This window comes from Acomys russatus, chromosome 18 (assembly GCF_903995435.1).
Source record: "Acomys russatus chromosome 18, mAcoRus1.1, whole genome shotgun sequence".
Lineage (NCBI taxonomy): Eukaryota > Metazoa > Chordata > Mammalia > Rodentia > Muridae > Acomys > Acomys russatus.
Window position 1 is genome coordinate 24,584,640 of NC_067154.1, and position 25,972 is coordinate 24,610,611.

A 25,972-nucleotide genomic window follows, 5' to 3' on the forward strand; every position below is an offset into this window, starting at 1 on the left:
AACCTTGCAGAAAACATCTTTCCTATCTTGGTGAGTATAAAATTCTGAATGTAAACACATGACTTAGTTATGTATAAATATTAAAAGTTAGAAAAACTGAGAAGCTTTTTCTTTTGTATAACAAATAGTGAAAATGTCTTAAATTAAACATGACAGAAATTTTATAGATGGTTGCTACATACATTTATAAATAAAAACTTTGAAAAAAGACGGCATGGTCCATAAAAAAATCAATATCTATGATATCTCATCTCTATAAACTTAAAACAGCTATCTAGAGCGAAAATGTTTTATCACCTACACAACTAAACTTACTTAAAAAACCTAAACTATCTGGTCTTCAACCTAATCAGAGACTTGAGAAGGAATAAAACTTCATTATTTGAGTTAGCCAGAAGTGTATATTAACAGCTTCTAAAATGAAAAAAAAAAAAAAAAAAAACAGAGACAGTTTGCTGCCTAAACAGTTACTCTAAACTCTCAATAACTTTGGAGCATCATTGTCAACCTTCTTGCCCAATGTAGCTGCCAGACATATTTGTATACAGAAATTATAGAGGACTTGCTTATTCTGTCTTGGCAGAGTTTGACTGTTGACTCTGCCTGCATCCAAGCTAGCCCATATTTAGGCATTATTATGTCTGTGGCAGAAATAAGCCCAGGTAGAATAGTTAGGTAAAGTCTTCAAAAGCCTCAGAGATCTACAGACTATGGCATTTAAAGATGATTTTAATATTTTAAAGATTCTCTGACAACAAGACAGTTTAACTCCTGGCAACACCCAGTCTGCCTCAAAGAAGATGATGAATATCAAAGAATCTCCTGGTGGAGATGGCTTCAAATTCTGCAAACAAGCCACTGGGCAAAATTCCCTCATTTTCTGCCACAGATAGATGTTTTTCTTTATGAGAGTTTCCATGATATTTCTTCAAAGCAGTAGAAACTAAAACTAAGACACAGGTGTAGCCCTTCTAATATTTAACAAAATAAGCAGAACATGGTGCAGCAGGCCTGTGATTCCACTATTCGGGGAGGCGGAGGCAGTTTGATTGCTGTGGTCCCACACCAGCCTGGCCTACAAAGTAAGTCTAGAGCAGAGAAAGCTAGACAGAGAAGGCTGTCTTGAAAAGCAGAAACCAAGCAAACAAGCGAACAAAAAACTCACAAGTCGACATAAAAACAAAATTAGTTAAGAGAGATGTAAAAAGATATTAGATATGCATCAAGGGAAGAACCCACCAAGATTCCTTTTCAATTCTTAACTTCTATGCCCCAAACACAGGGGTAAACAAGCTTGTAAATAAAATTATTAAAGTTTATCACATATTTTTCTTCATATTCGGATAGTGGGAAACTTCAATACCAAACTCTCAAGTACGGATGAGTCATCAAGAGAAATGCTAGACATAATTGACATTATAAATAAAATAAACATAACAGATACTTACAGAACATTCTACCAAACTCAAAATAATATACCTTCTTTTCAGCATCTCTTGGAACTTATTTTAAATTGACCACATACTCAAACATAAAACAAGTCCCAATAATTACAAGAAAATTGAAATAACTCTTTCATCCTATCAGATCACCATGGGTTAAAGCTGGATATCAACAAATGAAAGCTTACAAACTCATGGAAACTGAGAACAACTTTCTACTTAATAAAAAATTGGTCATGACAGAAATTTAAAAAATAATTAAAGGATTTCTATAATTCAATGAAAGTGAATGCACAGCCATACCCAAAGTTATGGAACACAATGAAATCAGTGCTAAGATTTAAATGTATATTACTACATACAGAAGTTTCTACACAAAAATTTGAAAATTTCTCATCCTCACAACTTAACAGCACACCTAAAAGTTATATTACAAAAAGAAGTAATCACACACAAGTGTGGATGAAAAAAAATAATCAAGCTCAGGGCTGAAATTGTTAAAATAGAACCAGGGACCAATACAAAGAATAAATGAAACAAAAAAAATTCTTTAAGAAAATTCACTAGAGAGACAAACCCTTATCCAAACTAATAGAAAAACACAGAGACAGACTATATAAATTAATACAACCAATAATGAAAATGAGAATATAACAACAGGCACTGAGGAAACCCAGAGGATCATAAGGACACACTTTAAAAAGCTGTACTTCACTAACTGCAATTTCTAAAATAGATGGATAATTTTCTTGATATACTTCTTCTGAAAGTTAAATCAAGGCCAGGTAAATAAGTTAAATAGACCTGTAGTCTATAGTGAAATAGAAGCAGTTATTAAAAATCTCCCAACAATGACAGAAGTTCAGGACTCGATGGCTTTAACATTGAATTCTACCAGATTTTCAAAGAGTTATTCCCAATACTCTTCAAATTATTCCACAAAACATGAAAAAAAATTGCCAAATTCCTTCTGTGAGAAAAATAGGGTACAAATTCTCATTAAAGGACTCTCATTTGGCAGAAAAACACTTAAAGAAATGTCCAAAATACTTATCTCATAGAGAAATGCAAGTCAAAACTAAGACTTCATTTTACAACTGTCAAATTGACTAAGGTCAATAACACAAATCAAAGCTCATGCTGGTAAAGATGTGGATCAAGGAGAACACTCGTCCGTTGGTGGTGGAAGTGCAGACTCATGCAGCTGCTCTGAAAATTAATACGGAAGTTCTTCAGAAAATCGGAAACTGAGCTACCTCAGGACCCAACTATACCATCTTGGACACACACCCAAACAACACTGTTCTATCTTACAACAAGAACACTTGCTCAATCATGTTCATTTTGGCTTTATTTAAAATAGCCAGACACTGGAAACAACATAGATGTCATTCAACTCTAGAGTGGATAAAAATAAATGTACTGCATCCGCAGAATGGATTATTGCTCATCTGTTTAAAAATTGAAATCCTGAAATTTGTAGGTAAATGGATTCAATTACAAAAAATATATATATATATGGAATGAGGTAAACCAGATCTGGAAAGGAAAATATGGTAAATCCACTCTTATAAGTGATTATTAGCTGTTGTGTAAATGATAATCAAGCTACAATACACAGACCCTGAAATGTTAGGTAAAGAGGAGGTGTCCGGAGTTAGGTATTCATAGATCTTTCTGGAAGGTAAAATGGAAAAGATTTTGTTGTTGGACTGGGCAAAGAAAGGTGTGGACAGAAGTGTGAGGGATCCAGTTCTGGGGAGATTGGTCAGAGAGAATGGAAGGAGAGATAGTTGGAATTGTCAGGTATTTGGGGCCTGGTGAGAAAATGGAACCTTCTTGGAATATATGAGGGTTGCCTTAGTGAGGACTCCTGGTAAATAAAGAAAAGGAGTCTTGACTGGCCACCTTTTGTAGCCAAGCAATGGTATCAGTGGCAGCATCCACACATTCAAGTCTTTGCCATGGGAAGATACTCTGCCAGCTTTGGAAAGAAAAGCCCACACATCAACCCAAACCCAAAGCCCTGGTATCTCAATATTTCCTGCCTTCAAATTGTGCTTAGGCAAAGGTTCTATAGAACTTGTGGGAGTTTCCAACAAATATCTGATTTAACTTGAGGCCCAGGAGACAGAGGCCATGTTCTGCACTACCTGGATGATCAGGAACCGGAGACTGGAGAGTTCAGATATCAAAAGTAAGACCAAACACAACTGGCCAATAAAAACAAATAAAAATAAGTGTGTAAAAATATTAATTAAATGATTCCAGATAAAATTCTTTTATACTCATACATTGACACTTACGTAGTCCTTACCAGAGAGGGTTCCTCAGGTTGCAGAAGGAAACATACGCAGAGACACACAGCCCAGACATCATGTGGAGAGTTTACTTTGTTATTCTTCATCAGGTCCTTGCCCTTGGAGCTTGGGAAGCCTGGCAGAAGAGTGGGAGAAATTATTATAGGAGTCGGAGGTGATGGAGGATACCAGGAGAATAAAAAAAAAAAAAAGGCTCACGTGAGCACATGGAGGCTAAGGCAGCACGCACAGGCACTGCAGAGGTCTGTACCAGGTTGTCTGCTTATATGTTATGGCTGTTGTCTTAATGTTTTTGTGGGACAGTGGAAACAGGTATACCTCTGATTCTTTTGCCCACTCTTGGGTCTTTTCCTCCTATTTGGTGGTCTTGTACAGCTTCAGTACATGGTATTTAGCCTTATTGTATTCTGTTTCTGTTGTGTTTAGTTGTTGCCTCCTGGAGGGCCCCTCTTTTCTGAAGGAAAGTGAAGGGAGAGTAGGCTTGGTTGTAGAGGGGGTGGTGGTGCAGGGGTAGCTAGAAGGATGTGGTGTATGAGAGAAGAATCTAGTTTCAATTAAAAAAAGAAGAGAAAAAAATTACTCCCCTATTATTATACATTTCTTTTCAAATAAAACAACAAAAAATGTATATAAATTTTGCAACATCTGAACATATGTGTCTACATGGTTTAGGTCTTTAGATCATGAAGAAAGAACAGAGTTCATAAATAACATTGCATGTTTACAAAGCAATAAAGCTTTTGACTGTTAACAACTGGCACTTCAAAGTGTCTTTGATAGCAAAAATGATGACATCAAACAATGTATCATGAGGAGAGGTTATAGAAGACAAGTATCTCCTATGAGGCCAATTTGAGTTTCCAAGGACATTAGTTATTACTGAATCAGTTCTGTAAAATGCTCTCAAGAATGCAATGCAATTTTTAGATTTCACATAGTTTTTATTAAAATTCTCTTCCAAATTCTGTCTCCCTTTTTCTTGAGTCAGAGTAAACATAGGTAGTAACTTAAGACTATTGATTGACGTTATTGATTGACATTATTTAAAAGCCATTTATTAGAGCATATTTACCTGATATTTTATGACTATAGTAATCTTCTAATTCCTGCAATGCATAATGAAAATTAAATATGTGTTGGGGTGGGGACCAAGGAACAATTTGTTAGGTTACAGCCACATTCTTCAGTTCTCCAGGATAGATGAACAGATGAGTATCTATAGTCTGGATGAAGCACCATAGACTTTTTCCCAGGCCTCAGCTATGTCACGGGCATCATGACTTTTCCATCCCTTACGCTATAGCTTTGTCTTAAGATGCTGTGCTGTTTCTACCTGAGGTATACATTCCCTATCTATAGTAGCTACTTTATTCTTTTTTTTTTTTTTCAGGATATACCTGTCAATAAGGAATATCAGAAAAGAGATTATTTAAATGCCATTTTGATGGTACTCTCGATCAAGATATGTAAAATATAACAGCAGGCCATGGCATTCATCACATTGTACCCATAGTCAGGGAGCAGAGAGAGATGAATGCCAGTACTCAGTTACCTTTCCGAAACTTATTCAGTGCAAATCCAGCCTGTAAAGAGGTCTTATGTAGATCAAGGATGGATCTTCCCTTTTTAGCTGTACCTTTTGGAGAACATCCTCAGAGACACCAAGAAGATATTTTTTTTGTGTGTCTGTGTGTGTGTTACTTTTATACTGAGTCAAGTGGATAATGAAGGTTATTGTATTTTCATCATTGTTTTTTTAAAATTAGGTTAATTACTTCATGATTCACTTATTTGAAGGAACAAGGCCCGACTGGGCTGCCTGCCTGTCTTGCTGTTTCATGTCCTGCTTCTAGCAGCTTCCTTGTCTGTGTTTATGTTGGTTAGCTAGTCATGTTTACTGCTCTGAGAACACACCCCTCCCCTCCTCGGGACTTTCCCTCCTGTGTGCAATCACTTCTTGAGGGATTTCACCTGCAAGTGGTATTCCTGCTTTGCTGCCTATAAAAAGGCTCTTTGGACACTGAATAAAAGCTGCTGCTGCTGCTGCTGCTGCTGCTGCTGCTGCTCTCTTAGCAAAAAAGACCCGCTGTTTTAGTGTGTGTGTGTGTGTGTGTGTGTGTGTGTGTGTGTGTGTGTGTGTTAAGTCCGCAGTCCCTTGCCCTTGACTCAGTACCATGATGGCTTGGGCACCACACTTATTTTTGGAATACAGTTCATTTTTAACTGAAATTCTCTTTCCAAATCCTGTTGCCATTTTTTCTAGTCAGAGTAAGCATAGATAACACCACATAGGGAATTCACTTTGTAGACTGTTAAGTAATAGTAATTCAGAAACACATGGCTTTTAGTCAGATTTCAGGGAAAATGGATTTTGCTAGGTAAATTCCCAAGAGGTCTAAGAGAAAAATCACTGAATTTAGTTCCCGACACAGGCCAACTGTCAGTTCTTCTTGGTCTTTTGGTGTTTGACAACTCTGTTTTTAAGGACTCCTGTCTGGACTGGCAGAAACAAAATGAGTCCAGGTTGATTATTCTATCTGAGCGGTGTTAAAGTACTTTGATGTAGTGTTAGCAAATTTAACATTATTAGGAGGTATTGTGGTGAAACAAATTTTAATGAGCAAAGACACAATGAGGATAATTGAGCAGCTTATAAAGGAAATGTCAATGGAACTACAGCTCTAAATTTTAATGAGAGTGAATTTTCTTAAAATGATGTGAGTATCTATATTAATAGACATCTCTGTCTTTTACTTTCAACAAAATAAAAATGAGTCAATTAAGTGGTAGATGAAAGATAAAGACAGATTACTTCTATAATCTTAAAACATGGACTTTTTAAAATGTCAATCACCTGTTACTGAGTTCATTTAAAGAACTTCCAGCCATTTTTACAATTAAAAAACATTATTTTAATTATTTCTGGAGATATTATGGAGATGAAAGCTTACATCAATATTTAAAATAAAACATGATAAAGTCAAATGTGTAAAATGGGGACTTATTTTTCATCAGTATGTTTGATAATACAAAAGTATTTATGCTACTTGATGTGGATATAAATTAGGCAGATCATTCCTAATTTCAACATATATAAGGCAACAAATAAAAATAAATAATAAAAATAAATATTTATTATAGATGGATATCCAAGTGGATAATCAGTTATTCTATGATACTGTCACTAATAACTCAAAAATCATACACATAATTATATATAACTTCTTTCTAAAAATTTAAACCAATTATACTAATGAGAGATAGGGGAAAGACATTGTCAATGCTCCTGATTAATGAGAAAGTATTTTAAATATTAATAAAAACTTTTAATCCATTTTAATGAATTTTATTGTACAAATCTTGAAAATATATTTCAAGAATATTGGTAAAATTGAACATTAACACTATAGTTGAAACTGAAACATAGAATCACTTCTTGTAAGAATGCTAACTAAACTGATTTTTTTTTTTTTTTTTTTTTTTGAAGAAAAAGCATCAGGCAACTATTTATCCAAAGGTGCTTTATCTCAATTGATTAATTTATAAAAGACATTTGATTTGATGTTTAAAGCATTATTTTGGTACTTTGGGTATGTTGTTATTATAAATGTTAAATTAGACACTTATATGGAAACTTTTGTTTCCATTTGTTACAAACATCATAACAAAAGGACTTCCTGCCATTTAGTCAATGAAATTTTTGCTGAAAAATCCCAGTGAAACACATACATGCAGAAGTGGGGTCAGGAAGCTGACAAGGTCAGCATGTAGTTATGCATCCAGCTACAACTAATATGCATCGGACTCAGAATTCAGATTTATGGTAGCAGTAAGAGCAAGTGGAGTGTAATCTGGAAACAAAAAGTAGATGAGTCCAAGTAGAACAAGCCTTTGGTACCTATAAGTTACAAAGTCATTACAACAGAGGCAAAGGCCATTTCTTACCTCAATACTTTGTAGGGTAGCAAGAAACAATGGTCAAACTAGAAATAATTGAGTTTTACTCTTTAGCCTGAAAGCAGCATATTGTTTTGTCTTTCAGATCTCTAATAAAATAAAATTCCCAAACCCAAATCAGTAGCAATTGCATCAGCATGTTGTGTTCAGATCAAAGTAAAAATAAGAATTCCATTTATTCTATAAATGAAAGTAGTTATCTTGGATTTAAAAAACTCAACATATTCTCAAATTCACTTTAAATCATACTGTATATGTAACAGCATATACTTTTATTCATCTTTTTCTCCCTTTGTAGATATAAAATTAATACATACATACACAATTCAACATTAAATTCTTAACAATAATTTTGGTTTGTTTGGGAGCCATGATTTTAAGTTCTCAATTTTCCTTTTGCATAAAGACTGCCTTTTAAGTAAAATTTCCATTTTGTGATTATATTGTTTTTATTACAATTTTAATGTTATCATTTTAATGATAACTTAAATTTAATTTATTGTGTACTGTTACAATAGAAAAAGTCATATATATACATATAAATGATAGTTGTGAATCTAATTATTTGTGGTCTTCATTTAACATATATATAACCCATATTCAACATATGTTGTTGTTGTTGATTTTATGGTTGACATTGATATCCATTATAATTATAGGAAGACTCTTTGACATGTATACAAAGAAATATTTATCATATGGTGAGTGTGTGTGTATGTGTGTGTGTGTTTTTGTGTTTGTGTATTTGAGTGTGAACATAAGTGTGTGTATGACATTGTGGGCTTAGGAATACAGCCTCTTATACCAGCTTTCTTTATCCACTTTGTTACAGTCAAGGGCTCTTGTTGTTTGTAGCAGTGTATGCCAGTGTAGATGCCTTATAGGTTTCAGGAATATTCTTACTTCCCTGTCTACCCTACCACAGGAACCATGACCTGTTATAGTTGTGCTCTGAGCATCCATCCTCAAAGCCTTACATTTTTCTTCACTGGAAAGCTGAGATTGAGTTAGAGATAAAATTGAAGCATAAAACAATTACTGCACCACAATTACATTTGGTGGACTCTTGTAAGAAGTCTTATGTCTTCTAAGCACAGATATTTCTACATTTGTGTTGTTCAAAAAATAATGTTTGGTTTATTGTTCATTGATTAACCAGAATTCATTAATATATTTAGAAAATATCTTTAACACTTTGTCTTTTTGTCATTAATAGTTTTTCTTGATTGATACATTTTACCTTTACTTTCAGCTGAAAATGCAGCCACTCTTATGTTTTGGGTGGGAGTATATACATTCATACATACATATATGAATTTTCACAGTCATAGTTTTAACCACCATCATTTTAGTCCAGTGACTACAAAGTTATACTTCTCACAGGAATTCAAACATCTCAGAAAATTCAAAATTTATGCTTTCCCTTTAGGTACATGCTGCTTGCTGGCCTGTGGCAGAAGAGAAGATGCTGGGTTTTCCTTATCCCATCAGTCTTCATCTTTTTAGCTTAAACCTCTGCCTATGGAGAAGTTGTAACAGATGGAGCAAAGAAAGTTCATAATTCAGTGGCTTTGATCAGTGTACAATCTACTGCATAAGGTAGAATGACCCTTCTGAAGTGTCAAAAACTTCCTACAGCCAATTATTCTTCAATCTGATGCCCAATAAAGTAACCATCCCATTTCCCACTAGCCTAAGCTTCCCAGGTGGAAACAAAACAAGTCTGCCATGTTTTTGCCAATGGAAAAAAATATAATCTCTTCTGTTTGTTTCTTGGAGTAAAGGTAAATCTCAATTCATGGCAAAAGAACATAAGCCCTTGTTACAGTCCTCAGGGGAAATAAGGCAAACTCTAACCCCATCCACTCAGATCTACTATACACATGATGTGACAAGAATAAGCCAGTATATGGATTAGATTTTTCTCTTCTTCCACCTCCTCCTCCCTCTTCCCCTTCTTCCTCTTCTTCTTTTTCTCCTTCTCCTAATTCTCTTTCCCCTTCTCCTCTTTCCTTCTCCTTTTCTTCTTCTCCTCCTCCTCCTCTTCTTCTTCTCCTCCTTCTCCTCCTCTTCTTCTTCTCCTCTTCCTCCTCCTCCTCTTCTTCTTCTTCTTCTTCTTCTTCTTTCTTCTTCTTCTTCTTCTTCTTCTTCTTCTTCTTCTTCTTCTTCTTCTCCTTCTCCTTCTTCTTCTCTTCCTCCTACTCCTTCTCCTTCTCCTTCCTTCTTAACTCCTGGCTTTTATTAAAATTTATAGCTCAATATTGATTGATTCATGCCCCATCCACAATTAAGTTGAAACAGGTTGTGATAATTATTTCCATACTGAATCTACTCACTTGTCTTTATTTTCTGCACATTTCTTGTTTTCTCTCCTTTCTCCTTTGCTACCCAGCATGTTTAAGTGCAGTATATAGTACTATGCCTTCATCTCAGCAGAAATGTCCTGTGCACTCCAGTGGGGTGCATTACGCTGCACCTTGTGCCGAATCATTTCACACAAGTCTTTCCCACCACAACTGTTTACCCCATAGCATCAGTGTAACTTTCACATCTTGAGGTATAACAGCAAAGCCAGTAAGGCCTTCTTTTACTTTCAGATGTTTAAATACATTAACTGTTTTAGAAACCCAATATACGTTGTTAAGGTCAAAGTCTGGCATTACTGGACACTGCCTGAGTTAGGTGCAAAAAGGGGAACTCCTTTTGTCAGCAGTTCTCCTTCTCTACTGGCTGATCTGCAGAGCCAGAATCCCCACATCCTCTATCTGATGTATGTCAACCAGTCCTTAGGGGGAAAAGCAAGTTCAACTCCTTTTCTACCAGTAGAACCTATTTAGCAGTCACATGGGGATTCCTGGAAATACCTCACCCTATGCTAAAGAGATCTTAGCTTTCAACAAATGACCTTTAACTGTGCCTAGAGTTCCTTCCCCACTCGTAGGATAATTAAGTAGTGTGTTCCTCTTCTCTACCACTGCATATAAATAAAATATTGCTAGCACCATTATCCCCAGTGAATCAAACACATTCACCCCTGAAAGCTCTCCCACTGAACAAGATTTATAAAGTCTGATTCATGAAATAAATGTTCTTGCACTCCATTCCTCCATCATGACTATCCACAGTTTGTCATTATTTTTGGGGGGGAAGGACTGGTTCCCCTCCTCCCTTAGAACTTGACTTCCAGGCAGGTAACCATAGCTACCTTTGTCACCAGTGAAGAGGAAGCCAGCTGCTGACTTCTAAGAAAGCAGTGGCCTGACCAATGTTCGGTTGTGAACAGACATTTCAAAGGGTGTCCACTGGCACCTTAGCCAACTAAAGGACTGGGAAAATGTGGTTCTTTGTACAGTGCTAAGCATCAGCCATGTTGAGAGCCCAGCAGCAGGGAAAACCAAACAACATATGTGACATAGTTTGTATATTGTTGAGACCTGGTATCATTTCACTGGAATGAGCATGGTGGTGGTTTGAATGTAAAATATTCCCCAGAGTCTCAGGCATATGAAAACTTGGGTTCCTGGTTGGTTGTGCTATTGGGATGTTTATAATGTGTGGTCTTGCTAGAGGAAGTATGTTACTAGAAAAAGGCTTTGAAAGAGTAATGATTCCAGGCATACCCAGCTAGCTCTTTCTCTCTGCTTTAAGCTCATGGTTCAAGAAGGGAGTCCTCAATTTTCTTATTTCTCTTTATGTCATGATAGACTCTTATCCCTCTGGAACTAAAGACAAGTAAAACTCTTTCTTCTAAAAATTGTCTTAGTCACAGTTATTTATTTATCATAGTAACTGAAAAGTAGTTAAGCTGGGTGTCATGGATCATGGTTGTAATCCAAGCAGTCTAGGAGTCAGAGGCAGGCAGATCTCTGTGAGTTTGAGGCCAGCCTGGTCTACAAAATGAGTCCAGTTGAAGAAAGGCTACACAGAGAAACTCTGTCTCAAAAAAAAAGTAGTTAATTGAAGTACATTACATCTCCTTAGTACATTCAGGCTGACAGCATCACTAACCCTGGCATTTGGGCAGTATTATAAATCAAGCATAAAATTCTTTCATTACAACTAGCTAATTGTCCTGATAAACTTAGGCAAAGCTTATTTGATACTCCTAGATTACTCCTTTAAGATGTATATAGGTAGATAAAGAAAAAGATTGCCCCTCACAAAAATACTCCCAAAGACCTGTCTAGTGACCTTTTTTTTTTTTTTTAAATCAACTCCACAGATCTTCATGAACCACTGTACTCATGAAATAAGGCTCATGTCTAGTTTAGTTCAACCTGCAGCAAGATACACCATAAATCACGCAAAATGGATTCAAAGACCATCCATATGGATGCCCACTGTTTGTTTGCCAGGGCTAAGTGAGCTAACATCTGCTTAGGCTTATTACTTGGCTAGAATATGAGGACTCGTTGGCCATTCACTCTGATAAAGATAATATTGTAGCTATAACATTACATGAAAACTTTAATCATACTTCTATGCCTTGCTTAACCTTGCAACTTTTCACTCAAATACGCAAAAAAAAAAATATATTCACTTCTTTTATGAGTTTAATTACTTGCCAGTAAGTAATGCAGCCATAAACTATAGGCAACTGACAAGCTCTTTATCCTAAATGTCTGGGGCTTACAGACATTACCTAAAAAGGTGATTATAAATGAGTCAGGATTATAGGAAAGCCTTTGGCATAAGGTCATTGTGTAATTCAAATGCCAATTTCTGTATCTCCCATATCTGTTTTCAAGACTTGTTAAGAAGAGAATCTCTCAATGTTGTATAAAATCTACTCCGCAAATGACCTCCTTGTATGTCAGTAAAGAAGTTTACAGCCAGTCACTGAGCTGGGCAGAGAATAGGGCAGGACTTCCTGCCAGCCAGGGGAGAAGGACTTAGAGGAGGAAATAGGAGATTCAGCCTTAGGCAGAGGTGCAGGAGAGATGAAGAAGGTTCAGATGTAACAAAAATAGAACTAAAAAGCAAATAAGTTGGGGATTTTGGCAAATATGGAGTCAGGATAACATAGAGGGTTAAGAACAGACTTAACATGGCTGAGAAACACTTAAAGAAATGCTCAACCTCCTCAGTCATCAGGGAAATGAAAATCAAAACAAACTCTGAGATTCCATCTTACACCCATCAAAATGGCTAAGATCAAAAATTTAAGCGACACCACATGCTGGCTAGGATGTGGAGAGAGAGGAACACTCCTTCATTGCTGGTGGGAATGCAAACTAGTACAGCCACTTTGGAAATCTATCTGGTGCTATCTCAGAAAACTAGGAATAGGGCTTCCTCAAGACCCAGTTATTCCACTCCTTGGAATATACCCAGATGATGCTCCAGCACACAAGAAAATTTGCTCAGCCATGTTCATAGTAACCTTATTAATAATAACCAGAAGATGGAAACAGCCTAAGTGTCCCTCAGTAGAATGGATAAAGAAACTGTGGTACATTTACACTATGGAATACTACTCAGCTATTAAAAACAAGGAATTCCCGAAATTTGTGGACAAATGGATTGAACTAGAAATGATCATAATGAGTGAGTTAACCCAGAAGCGGAAAGAGTTAAATGGTATATACTCACTATACTGCATACTAGCCCAAGGGGCATGTCCCATGAAAGTCTTCACTAACCAGGAAACTGGGACAGAGGGGAGGACATCCTACTGGGACTCTAGATGAGAGAAGCATGGGAGAATGGCAAAGTTGAAGGATCCAGAGGGTCCTAGAAACCTACAAGAAGTACATTATGATCGGCAGATTTGGGCCCAGGAGTCCTGCTCAAACTATGGCACCGCCAAGGACAATACAGGCCGTAAACTTCAGACCCCTACCCAGATCTAGCCAATGGGCAGGAGATTTTCCACAGTTGAGTGGAGAGTGGGGTATGACTTTCACATGTACTCTGGTGCCTCATATTTGACAATGTCCCCTGAATGGGGAGACCTGGTGGCACTCAGAGGAAGGATAGCAGGCTACCAAGAAGAGACTTGATACCCTATGAGCATATACAGGGGAAGGAAGTCCCCCTCAGTCACAGTCATAGGGGAGGGGAGTAAGGGGAAAATGGGAGGGAGGGAGGAATGGGAGGATCCAAAGGAGGGGGATAACCATTGAGATGTCATATGAATAAATTAATAAAATTAAATTAAATTTAAAAAGAACAGACTTAACATTCTCAACATTGTGTTGTAAAGCCTTGTAAACAAATGTAAAAGAGTCTCAGTTATATGTGTGATAGCCAGGTTAAGAAGCTTAGAGAAACAGTTTTACAAAAATAACCTCAAAACCAGCCTAGTCAATATGATTCAACACTAGCCCTTTAGTACCACCAAAATGTTAATCTTTTCTGACAATATACTTAAGTTGAGCACCTTATCCACAGGAAAATCACTGTCACTTGAACAACATTTACCCACCAATTTTTATTTTTTTGACCATTCTCTCAGTATATAATACTATCAAGCACACAACAGATTCTGATAAATGCCACTTGAATTTTATGCACATATCCTCATATACTCCAACAGTTAGACATTTAACTAAGGCTAACACAGCAAAGGATTATTTTCTATTGAGAATTTTTTTTTTAAATGAAGAATACAACTGCAGAGGCCTGGGAAAGATTTTCAATATTGGCCCCAATATTAAATTCAAAGCTCTGATGGTTTACCAACATTTAAAAGAATAATAATTAGCAAGGGTCAAAGCTATAGATGGCTATCTTTTTTTCTCCAAAGTCAAAATTTAGGCATGTTACTTTCAATAACCAAAATCTCCATCCTAGAGAGAAGAAGTATGAGAAAGAGAAGGCATAGATGATGTTTTCTTAATAAAGCTATCTCATTACTACACTGGCTATGGAACCTAAGAGCTGTAATTCAAATGTCATTTCTTCATAGTCCTGGAAAGATGTTAAATTTCCCAGAAAACAAAACAGAAACAAAATACACAATTACACACTAAAAAAAAAAAAAAAAAAAAAAAAAGCTAGAGAGTTATTTTCATTGATCATAATATTATAAATCATCCGCTTGGTAAAAGGTTTTACTATTGTTTCCCTATAAGTAGGATTGAAAGAAAATGATAGTTGATATAATTGACCTCACAGAAGCTAAATCATGACCTAGCTAAGCATTTGTGTCCCCATAGATAACAATGCTCAGCAGGAATGTTGGAAACAAATTCCAGTATGTTTTCATCATTCATCTTATAATTTTTGACACAAGTAATTTAACTTTGCAATTAAATTTTATATGCTAATACCATTTGCATAACTTTATCTTAATTATTTAATATAATAAATTAGTCAATATAATCAAGAACTTCTTTATAGCAGTTAAAAACTTGAATTTTTATTTGGAACATTTGTTGTTTAGAGATTAATTTTTTAAACATTGTAATAGCATTAGACTGCTATAATATACACTATTAAACATGAATACATAAGTGTTAATAGTTACATTAGTTGGAAGTTTAGTTGTGAGTCATATGGTACATATTCTTTTATTCTCTTTTCTCTAATGTTGTAGAATAAAATTCCTTAGTAATACCAGAATCTGAGATCTGAACACTTGCATAATTTCCTGAAGTACATTGTTTTCCACATGAAATGATTGTTCGAGTCATTCCTGACTCCGTTTTATATAGACAGATGGTTAACAGGTAGCACAATTCTATAATAAAGCACTGAATTTTAAGCATCAGTTATTGATTATTAGATATCCTCCCAAGGTGAGTTCAATACACCCTGGGATTTGGCTTCATGGATATAATTTCATGTTGATGATTTCCCAATATATCATTTCTCCTTCTCCTTCTCATTCTAATTCTCATTCTTTTTTGGGGGGCGGGTGTTTCAAGACAAGGTCTTCCTGTGTTAGCCTTGGCTGGCCTCGAGCTCACAGAGATCTGCCTGCCTCTGCCTTCTGAGTGCTGGGATTAAAGGCGTGCGCCACCACGTCCGGCCTCTCATTCTCATTCTTATCCTTATTTTTCTTCTTCTTGTTTTTGGCTTTTTCGTTTTTTGAGACAGGGTTTCTCTGTGTAACAGCCTTGGCTTTCCTAGACTCACTTTGTAGACAAGGCTGGCCTTGGACTCACAGACATCCACCTGCCTCTGCATCCCAAGAGCTGGGATTAATGGCATGCACCACGACACCCAGCTTTCTAGTCTCCAATATATCTTAAATATATCATTATAATTTTTTTATTTCCCAGATTTTCTCATAAATATTTTTTTTATTTTTATTCATCCACAAATAACTGGTTGCTTATAAGCATCAATTCAAAATGACGGCTAACCAGAGATAAAAAAGGAAGTGACTAGTTCTACACATATACCCATTACAGATAATTGCTAGCACTAAAGTTTCAGAATCTCAGGCAGAGACTATATCTTAGTGGTAGAGTGCTTTCTTAGCATTGGCAAGACCTTGGCTTTAATGCCAGTATGGAAAGAAACAAAGCCATGATAGATGCTGGAGTTTGTTAAGCCTCTAAAGTAGTTATACCAGGGAAATATTCATGCATCCTTTCTTTGAAGAAAACAAACAAACAAACAAAAACAACAATAAAACATTCCTAGAAAATGTGTTTCAGCCAATAATTGTGGTTAATTACCACATTTGTTATGGAGTATAAATCATAGGTTATAGATATCTAAAACTATTTCATGGTTAAATATAGTCCTTGTTTGTTTGTTTGTTTGTTTGTTTTTTGGGTTTTTTTGGTTTTTTTTTTTTTTTTTTTTTTTTTTTGACAAAAGAAAAGAACAAAAACAAAACAGCAGCAACAAAACCAGAAGTCAGTGATTCTCTAAGAGACACACTCCCAAGAGACACACTCCCATACTCTTAGGTGTCATTTTTTTTTTTTTATGGATTCCTTTTTCTCTCTTAGTCATCATGCTTAAACATATATTATAATATATTTTATAGCAACCAACTCTGTCATAAAAGTTTAAAAAAGAAAATAATGTATTATAATTCTCTAAAAATGATTTCTGTTGTGTGCTTTTTTACCTAGGTGAGACATTAAATATGTTGCTTTTTACACTTGGAATGCTACTCAGTGGCTAGCCTTAGAAATCATACTCAGTACAAATATGAAAATAGGGTTGAAGTAAGTAATACATTCTTCTGATTTAGGATACGATGGATTAAAAATATGTACTGACTTGCATTGATTATATTGAGTCTTGATGCTTCTACCTTTTCTTTGAGTAGGGCTACATAAAAAACTATATCTATTTAAGTGACAAAATAGAAATCTACATGGATCTCATCTTTACTCCATATATATATATATATATATACCAGTCCCTATAGACTCATATATTTGAATATTTTAGCCCTCGTGATAGAATTATTTGGAAATAAGTAGTCAATCTGGCCTTGCTGGTGGAGGTATGTCAGTTGGACTGTGAAAATTCAAAAGCCGATTTCATTCCCATTATGTCTCTGCCTTGATCTTGTGCACCGCAGGTGAGTTGTAAGCTATTCCCCTAGCACCATGCCTACTGTTATTCTGCCACGCTTTCTGCCGTTATAGTTATGAAATCACTTTCTGAACCTGTAAGCAAAAAATAAACTTTCTTTTCTAAATTGAGATGGCGTTAGTGTCATATTACGGTAATAAAAAAGTAACTAAGACGGTAGTTGTTATTGATATATGTTTTACCCCGACACAGAAAAGTGAAATACGCACATTTCTTGTGCTACTAAAGTCTAATTGAGATAAAGTATAAAAATATTATGAGTATTACAGGAACTCCTGCTATAATAATGTTTTCCCCCATTTGGTGTGTCTTTTTGTTGTTGTTGTTTTTTGTAGTTTCTTTTCTGAAATACCCAATTACACATCCAGATTTTTTTTTCACTCTAGCACCACAGCTAGAACAAGTAAAATTCACTGCTGTTCCAGAGCAGCCTTGCTAACTATACATTCATCTGTGGTAGTTATATGATTCTCTTCAAGGTGTTTTACATTTGAATCTGAGATTTTGTGAGCTTAATAACAGAAGTGATTCTATAGATACATAGATGAGCTGTATTTGGTAGCATTTTATTCTATTTTTCTTCTCTATTTGTAATTTTATTCCAATGTGTTATATCAAACATAATATGTGAATAAAATACTTTGAAAGTTTTAAAATTTTTAGGTAATACTTTTGAAAGTTTTCATGAGAAAAGCTTTCAGGTAATAAATCTTGTAAATTAACATTGATTTATAAATATTTAATCTATTTACATGGGTAAAATTACCTACCTGAGGAGAGGAAAGAATAACAATGCATTGGTGATTCTAAACATTGCCACTTATAATAATGTGCAAAATCATTGCATTTATTTTATTTAAAATAAAAATATATAATATTTTCATATGATTAGTAAACACACTCCCAAAATGGATTGGCTGTGCATAAAGATATGCATGTATATAAAGAAAATATATCTTAAGTACTGTGGTTGTCACAATCCTTAAGGCTTGTTTCTCAAATTATTTTGGATATTATGAAGCAAAAAGAAAACCCTGTCAGTTTAGCTTTGGAGTTCAAGTATGCTAATGAGTACATATTCTGGCATAAATGTGGTTAGAAATGTACCGTGTCAAAGAGATTGATCTCCATAATAGTTAATGAATCTGAAATGAAGAATAGAACATACAGTGTCATAGAGCCAATTTTATTGCTTGGAATTATATTTGCCCTTGGCAAAGCAGCTTGTTTATTGGTGCTCATTATAACTGATACAGTATTGTAAACTACTTTCATCCAGAAATAAAGGTTACCAAAGAGTATAAGGTAATGCAGGCACAAGGAGTTTTCACAACAGTTCAGTATGCTTTTATTACTGATTATAGTACAGCGATGCCTGTGGTAGAAGTATTAGCATTACAATCACATTACCAACACCTGAGTTGTAGTTTTAATGTCAAAAGAAATTATATTTAGTCAAGCTTGGATAATGGTGCAACTAAAAATGCTATTGAAAAGTCAAAACTGACAAACATACAAATATTTGAGAAGACATAAGACAGATTTATTATTCATCCCAAGTACAATTACTTCACAATAGTGATAAAGGGAGAACAGAAATCCACATAGTCCTGTAGGAATGCTACTACTGCTATTGAAACCTCAAGTTATTAATAATAGTCTTAGCTTTATAAATCCAGGCCTGAGGTAGTGGAATTCTATGTCAAAGTTTTAGATTCTTATAAAACATGGAATTAAACATATATCCAATTTCCTTTCATAAAGAGATGAGCAGCACACAATTTCATTACTCAGGTTCTATTGATAGCATATGTAAGTAGAGTTTGGAAACATTTATCAACTCAGAGTTACATACACTGTGCATTAGACATTTCTATGTTTGCTATGGTTATATGAAGCAAAGGTTTTCAATTTTAAAGAAAATTGTAAATGTCGCTGCTTAACATGCCATTTTCTTTTTTCTACAAATAGTATATAAATGTACACAATTTAAAGGAAAACATGAGTTTTGCTAAAAATATTAAATATCAATTACTGAATGACTGAAAAATAGTTTCATGATCAGTCAAATGGAACTTACAACTTTGTTGCCTATTATGTGGCAGTCCAATAAGGGTTATTCTATTTTTTGATCATTAAATTCTTAAAATTAAACAAATGTGCTTATTTATTTCCCTTGATATAACACTAAACAGTCCACTAAAGACTAAACAGTATCATGACAGTTCACTAAAATTCTTATTTTAAAAAAGTCATCTAAAAGAGTGTTCTCAGCCTTCCTAATACTGCAACTCTTCAATAGAATTCCTCATGTGGTGACACCTCTAGCCATAAAATCATTTTCAATGCTGATTTATAACTGTGATTTTGCTATTGTTATGAATTGTAATGTAAGTATTTGTGTTTTCATTACTCTTAGGCAATCCCCTGTGAAAGTCATTTGACCCACAAAGGAGTCATGACCCCCAGGTTGAAATGCACTGAACTAAAAGCAAACATTTGATTGTGTATGTGTGCATGTGTCTGTACATGTAGATATGTATGTGTGTGTGTGTGTATATATATATGTCTTAACATGTGGTAGTATGAATAAGAATGGCATGCAAAAACTCAGCTATTTGAATGCTTGGTTCCCAGTGGTAGGCTTTTAATGAAGTAAACTTTTTGGACTAGGTATGTCTCTGGTGTCACTGCCAGTGCAAGTTCCAGTCCCAGTCCAGTATCTCTGTCTCTGTCTCTGTGTCTCTGTCTCTGTCTCTGTCTGTCTGTCTGCTGTCTGTCTGTCTGTCTGTCTGTCTGTCTGTCTCTCTCTCTCTCTCTCTCTCTCTCTCTCTCTCTCTCTCTCTCTCTCTCTCTCTCTCTCTCAATCTCTCTCTCTATCTCCCTCCCTGTGTGTGTGTGTGTGTGTGTGTGTGTGTGTGTGTGTCTGTGTATCTGTGTGTAAATGTGGATCCACCTTGTGATTGATTATTAGTCTGGAAGTTGAAAACTGTAAATGCTTTTTATTTCCTCGGGTGATGGGATGAACTGAAAACAGTACCCAAGATTTATGAATACATAGCTTAGGCCAAGTCCAAAGCATTTCTATCTAAGTATTCCTAGTTCTAGGCCTGGAGGCTTCGAGCTTCCTACAATCTAGTCTTCTGATTGGAAGCTTCTAGCCTCCACACAATCTAGTCTTCTGCAAACCTGGACCATGAAGGATTCAGCTTCCAGCCTCCATCTGCTAATAGAATGCTTTAAGCCTCTGAGACTACTGCTGAATAAACTAAGATTTCTAGTTCTTTCTGAACTCTGGCTGGCTGGTTCAACTCAGTTGTTTTGGCTAAAACTCCTTTCCAAGATGACTGTTTCAAATTGTCTGACTGAATTGCTCTGTTTGTCTGCCTCTGGACTCCTTGAACTGAACTGCACAAACTCAACTGGATTCAAGGGAACTCTGCCAAACTATACCATCCTCCAAAATGGTACTGTATCATCACAAACTCTCCATCTCTCTCCCTGAACTGCTCTTAAGTAGCCTCTGGTTTCTCTCTGTTCTCCTAAGAGTCGGTCATTTCTTATCTCTGTTATACTCTCTCAAACATTTCTTTGATTCTCCACTTTGTATGGCCCAAGACATGAGTGCTTGGGATTAAAGGTCATTATATGTCAGCTATTTTTTTGAGCAGCAGTATTGATATAGATTCAGTAGGAAATGAAGGTTGAGGAACATAGTATCATAGTATATTTTGTAAATAGAGAGGAAAGATATGGGGGTAAAAAGTGATTGTTTTATAAAATAAAGAGAAAGTTATCAGTGGTACAAGATTTCTAAAGATAATGCTATGAGAGTTGGATTCAAAAGCAGTAGGTGAACTTAGTTTAAAATATACCTTAAAGAAGTGCACAAAAAAAGAGTTTATTTTTTTGTTTTGTGAATAATTGGGTCGTGACACTGGCTTATGATATCACATATTGAAGAAGAGACTAGATGCAGTTGAAGAACTAGTTTCAGGAAAGAGACTGCCCAAAAGAGATTTATTAATTAGTCAAAAAGATAAATTTGAAAGCACAGATATTTTGTGGTACAAGATATATGTTGTATTTAAGGAAGTTACTGTGTAACACAAAATTAGATGCCGAACAATGTATGTGTTTTATATCTTATAAATATTTCCAAACTTTCTTCAGATTTTCTTGATTTATACACCTGGAGATGAATGATAAATTTTGATTAAATTTTATAAACTGTTTATATATTATAGCTTCTTGGTGTAGATTTGCACTTTTTATTTTAATTTATTTTATTTGTATATTTTATCACCATGTTTTCTAACCTATATTATGTAGGACTTTTGGGAATAAATTTTAACTAATATTAATTAAGAGGAATAAGTATAAGAATAAACCCCTACAAAACCAACACACAGTGTCATTCTGCAATATTACTGACGCATGTCTTATACCTATCCAGGAAAGCTTCTTCCCCCATCTTTTGTGACAGCTATACAAATAAAACCACAGATGCACTGTTAGTGTATTTTATATAGATCCACTGGAGGAGTATTCTAACTGTCAGCATTCTGCCCTGCTCAGTTCAAAGAACTAAATCAGTTTTGGGCCAATTTTCCTAATGGCAGTTAGGATTACATCTTCAGAGGCAGAATGATGAGGACAAGATGTATAAATCTGACAGGCTGCTTAGAGAAGTGACCACAAGAGCAGCAGTTTAGAAACATCCTTGATTCTCTGCTCAGGAATATTTGAAGGAAGTCCTAGTGTCTTATCTCGATCTAAATTAACTTATATTCCTGGAGACTTCATATAAATTTAAACCCAATGCATAACCGTCCCATTTGTAGAACAGCTAATATATATATATATATATATATATATATATACACACACACACACACATATACATACATACATACATACATACATACATACATACATACATACATACACAATTTCTGCCTATCTCCTAAATTATCTTAGGGTTACCTCTTGAGAGGAAAAATTACATTGCAACTGCAATGGTATATTAGTATAAATATTATTTCTTTGGTCAGAAGAATGTTATCTCCAGACCTGGGAGGAGACATATGTCCTGATCTATTCAAATTAAAATCATGTTTTATCCAAATGGGTTACTCAGTCATACATCCTATGACTATCCCTACAGCAGCGTAGATGCTTCTCCTCCTCCCAAGAATGCAGACCTTCTATACATCACACTATATAATAGGCAGCATAATTATCCTTATAATAATATAAGTTGTTTCCCTTGCACCCTAGCAAAGGCCTTACTAGATGTCTAATGAGCTTCAGCTGAGCACTGACTGAGAGAGGTTTAAGCACTTGTTTTTATATTTTCTTTTAAATAGTGGGCAGAGTTTATGGATTTACTGTTATTTTGGATTCCCTTACTCCTTCTCTAGGGTTTTTGTTTTTACCATGTGACTGAGCTAAACATACACATATGGGTATATGTTGTCAGTATACATGCACATTATCATCATATCAATAGCAGCTAGTTAAAAACGTGTTCTATGATAAATAAGGAAATTTATGATTCAATCAAAATATATCAATTAACACCAAATTGGTCACTGTAATCATGTGTTCAAATGATGTTGAATTAATGGTCAAGGTAGTACTATTAAGGGAATGAAAAATAATAGTAAAGTGTTGGTGACCACTAAGTGTTGTGAGCAAAGAAAGTCATCAGAAATGACTCAAGAATACTAATATTCCTCAATGGATATACAATGGTGTTAGGATCAAAAATAAGTAATTATGAAGGAAATAGGATTTGAGATAGGTAAAAACAATTTTATGGTAATTGTAAAGTAAGTATAAAATTATTAGTTGAAAAAGCAAACCATAAGTAGACGCATACAAGTACTTTGGAAATTAATGGTGACAGCAAGTTTAAATACAATCTAAGCAACATATCTAGATTGTCTTTAAAAGTAAATTGCCGTGCTCAGAGAAATGATGTAACATCCCCTAACTTTTACATACTGATTATGAATTACTTTGATTTTTTTTTATATTTTTTAAATTTTTATTTATTTATTTATTCACTTTTCATCTCAATCGTAGCCCCTCCCTGAATGACTTTGTAACAATGAGTTACTAATATCTTACAACTAATTGGTAAAACAAAGTCACTAAAAAAATGAATATTATCTAGCCAGTATAAAAATTACTTCTACTGTATGATAGTATTATTCTCAAAGCCAGTGGGATTTAGTGTTGTTAATAAACCCCTAGATTGCTTTCAAATAGTTTTGGAGGTGTGTATAAAATTTTAAAGGAAGACAGTGCATGAAAGCATGTATAGATACATTTTAGGAGTAATTGAAAGATAACAGTAGAATAAGAAGCACAGGAGAAAATTAGGAAGGAGGAGGAGAGAAAATAAGAATAAAAATAAAGAGAAGGAAGAAAAGGACAAGAAAATTTAACCTGAGTCATTGGAAATAGAATACTAGTAATAATTTGAAAATATTCAAACTAAAAATACATATTCAAGATAATAGCAACTAAAAAATGGATTTATAAAAATGGGTATTGATGAATATTTGCTACAAGTCTTATATTTTAGTATATCAAATTATGAATATAAAACATTTATAATATTATAACTTATTTCTCTGTGTGTTTCAAGCCAGCCTGGTGTACGAAGTGTGTCCAGGACATCCAAAATTACACAAAGAAACTATGTCTCAAAAAATAAAAAAATTGTAACTTTCAAAACTTTAAAAACTTAGATGAAGGCTTTCTAAATTTTATATATCCTAACATAGTATATGAACTAATATATAATAAAATGAAGTGATTATCAATTCTAATTATTTGGAAGTTGTACATGTGACAAAAGCAACATCATCACAGGTATTAAATTAAACCAGAGGGGTGAATCATATCTTTTTTCACAACTTTTTTTATTTAATTTTATTTTTTATTACTTTATTGAGATTACAACTCAATTGTTATCCCATAACTTTTGTCCTCCCGTTCCTCCCTCTCTCCTGCTTTCACCTTATCCCCCTCTCCTAGGTCTAAGACCAAGGGCGAATTCCTACCACACTATATGGTCATAAGCTATCAAATCTCATATTGGTAGCCAGCTTATTCTTTCTTTGAATACCATCAGGCCTCCCCACCAAGGGGAGGTGGTCAAATATGGGGCACCATAGTTCATATCAGAGTCACTCCGCACTCTCCACATAACTGTTGAGAATGTCCTGTCCGTTGAGTAGATCAGAGTAGGGGTTCGATGTTTACTACTTGTATTGTCCATGATTACTACAGTAGTTTGGGTATTCCATAGTGCAAATGTACCACAGTTTCTTTATCCATTCTTCTACTGAGGGGCATTTAGGCTGCTTCCATGTTCTGACTATTATAAATAAGGCTGCTATGAACATGGTTGAGTATATGTCCTTGTGTGGTGGAGCATTTTCTGGGTATATTCCAAGGAGTGGAATAGCTGGGTCTTTAGGAAGCCCTATTCCCAGTTTCCATAGAAATCCCCAGATAGATTTCCAAAGTGATTGTACAAGTTTGCATTCCCACCAGGAATGAAGGAGTGTTCCTCTTTCTCCAAATCCTCACCAGCATGTGTTGTCACTTGAGATTTTGATCTTAGCTATTCTGATGAGTGTAAGATGGAATCTCAGAGTCATTTTGATTTGCATTTCTCTGATGACTAAAGACTTTGAGCATTTAAGTGTTTCACAACCATTCGATATTCCTCTATTGAGAAATCTCTGTTTAGTTCTGAGCCCCATTTCTCATTTGCGTTATTTGGCTTGGTGGTGTTTAATTTCTTGAGTTCTTTATATACTTTGGATATTAAATCTTTGTCAGATGTGAGGCTGGTGAAGATCTTTTCTTAGTCTGTAAGCTGTCACTTTGTTCTGTTGACAGTGTCTTCTGCCTTACAGAAGCTTCTCAGCCTCATGAGGCTCCAATGTTATAGAGAGTGTTGGGTGACTGTTCAGGCAGTAAGCCAAGTCAATTTGTTCGTTTTTGAAGCTGCTAACCTGCACTGCTGATTCACTCAGGAATTTAAGTTTTATTCCTTCTCAAGTCTCTGAGGGGAATCGAATGCCAGACAGTATAGTTTTACAATCAAGTTTAGTTGGCTAGGGGATAAGAACTTTTAGTATCAAGATAAAGAAGTACCCTATGAGAATATACAGGGGGAGGTAATCCCCCTCAGGAACAGTCATAGGGGAGGGGAATAATGGGAAAATGGGGGGGGGAGGAATGGGAGGATACAAGGGATGGGATAAACATTGAGATGTAACAAGAATAAATTAATAAAAAAAAAAAAGAAAAAAAAAGTAGCTGCCTGACGCCACTAAGGTCACATGAGTGAAGCTTGTCCGCACTCCGGACACGCATTAAGTCGCCTCTTACCTGCTGGCTGCCCTCTGGGGCAACTCCTCTCCTAGCACCAAAGACATCAAGAAGATACTAGACAGTGTGGGCATCAAGGCGGATGATGCCTGCCTCAACAAGGTTATCAGTGAGCTGAATGGAAAAAACATTGAGAATGTCATTGCTCAGAGTGTTCGCAAGCTCGCCAGTGTGCCTGCTGGTGGGGCTGTAGCTGTTTCTGCTGCCCCTGGCTCAGCAGCTCAGGCTGCTGGTTCTGCCCCTGCTGCAGGGGAGGAGAAGAAAGATGAGAAGAAGAAGGAGTCTGAAGAGTCAGATGATGACATGGGATTTGGCTTGTTTGATTAA

At 35.3% G+C, this 25,972-nt stretch overlaps 1 protein-coding gene across 1 annotated transcript; it reads left to right on the forward strand.

Annotated features, from left to right (window-relative positions):
- The first annotated feature begins 997 nt into the window (after positions 1–997).
- Positions 998–25,972, forward strand: LOC127202019 (60S acidic ribosomal protein P2-like). The gene is made up of 2 exons (XM_051160609.1): positions 998–1,082; positions 25,635–25,972. The coding sequence occupies exons 1-2, from the start codon at positions 998–1,000 to the stop codon at positions 25,970–25,972; spliced, it is 423 nt and encodes a 140-aa protein (XP_051016566.1).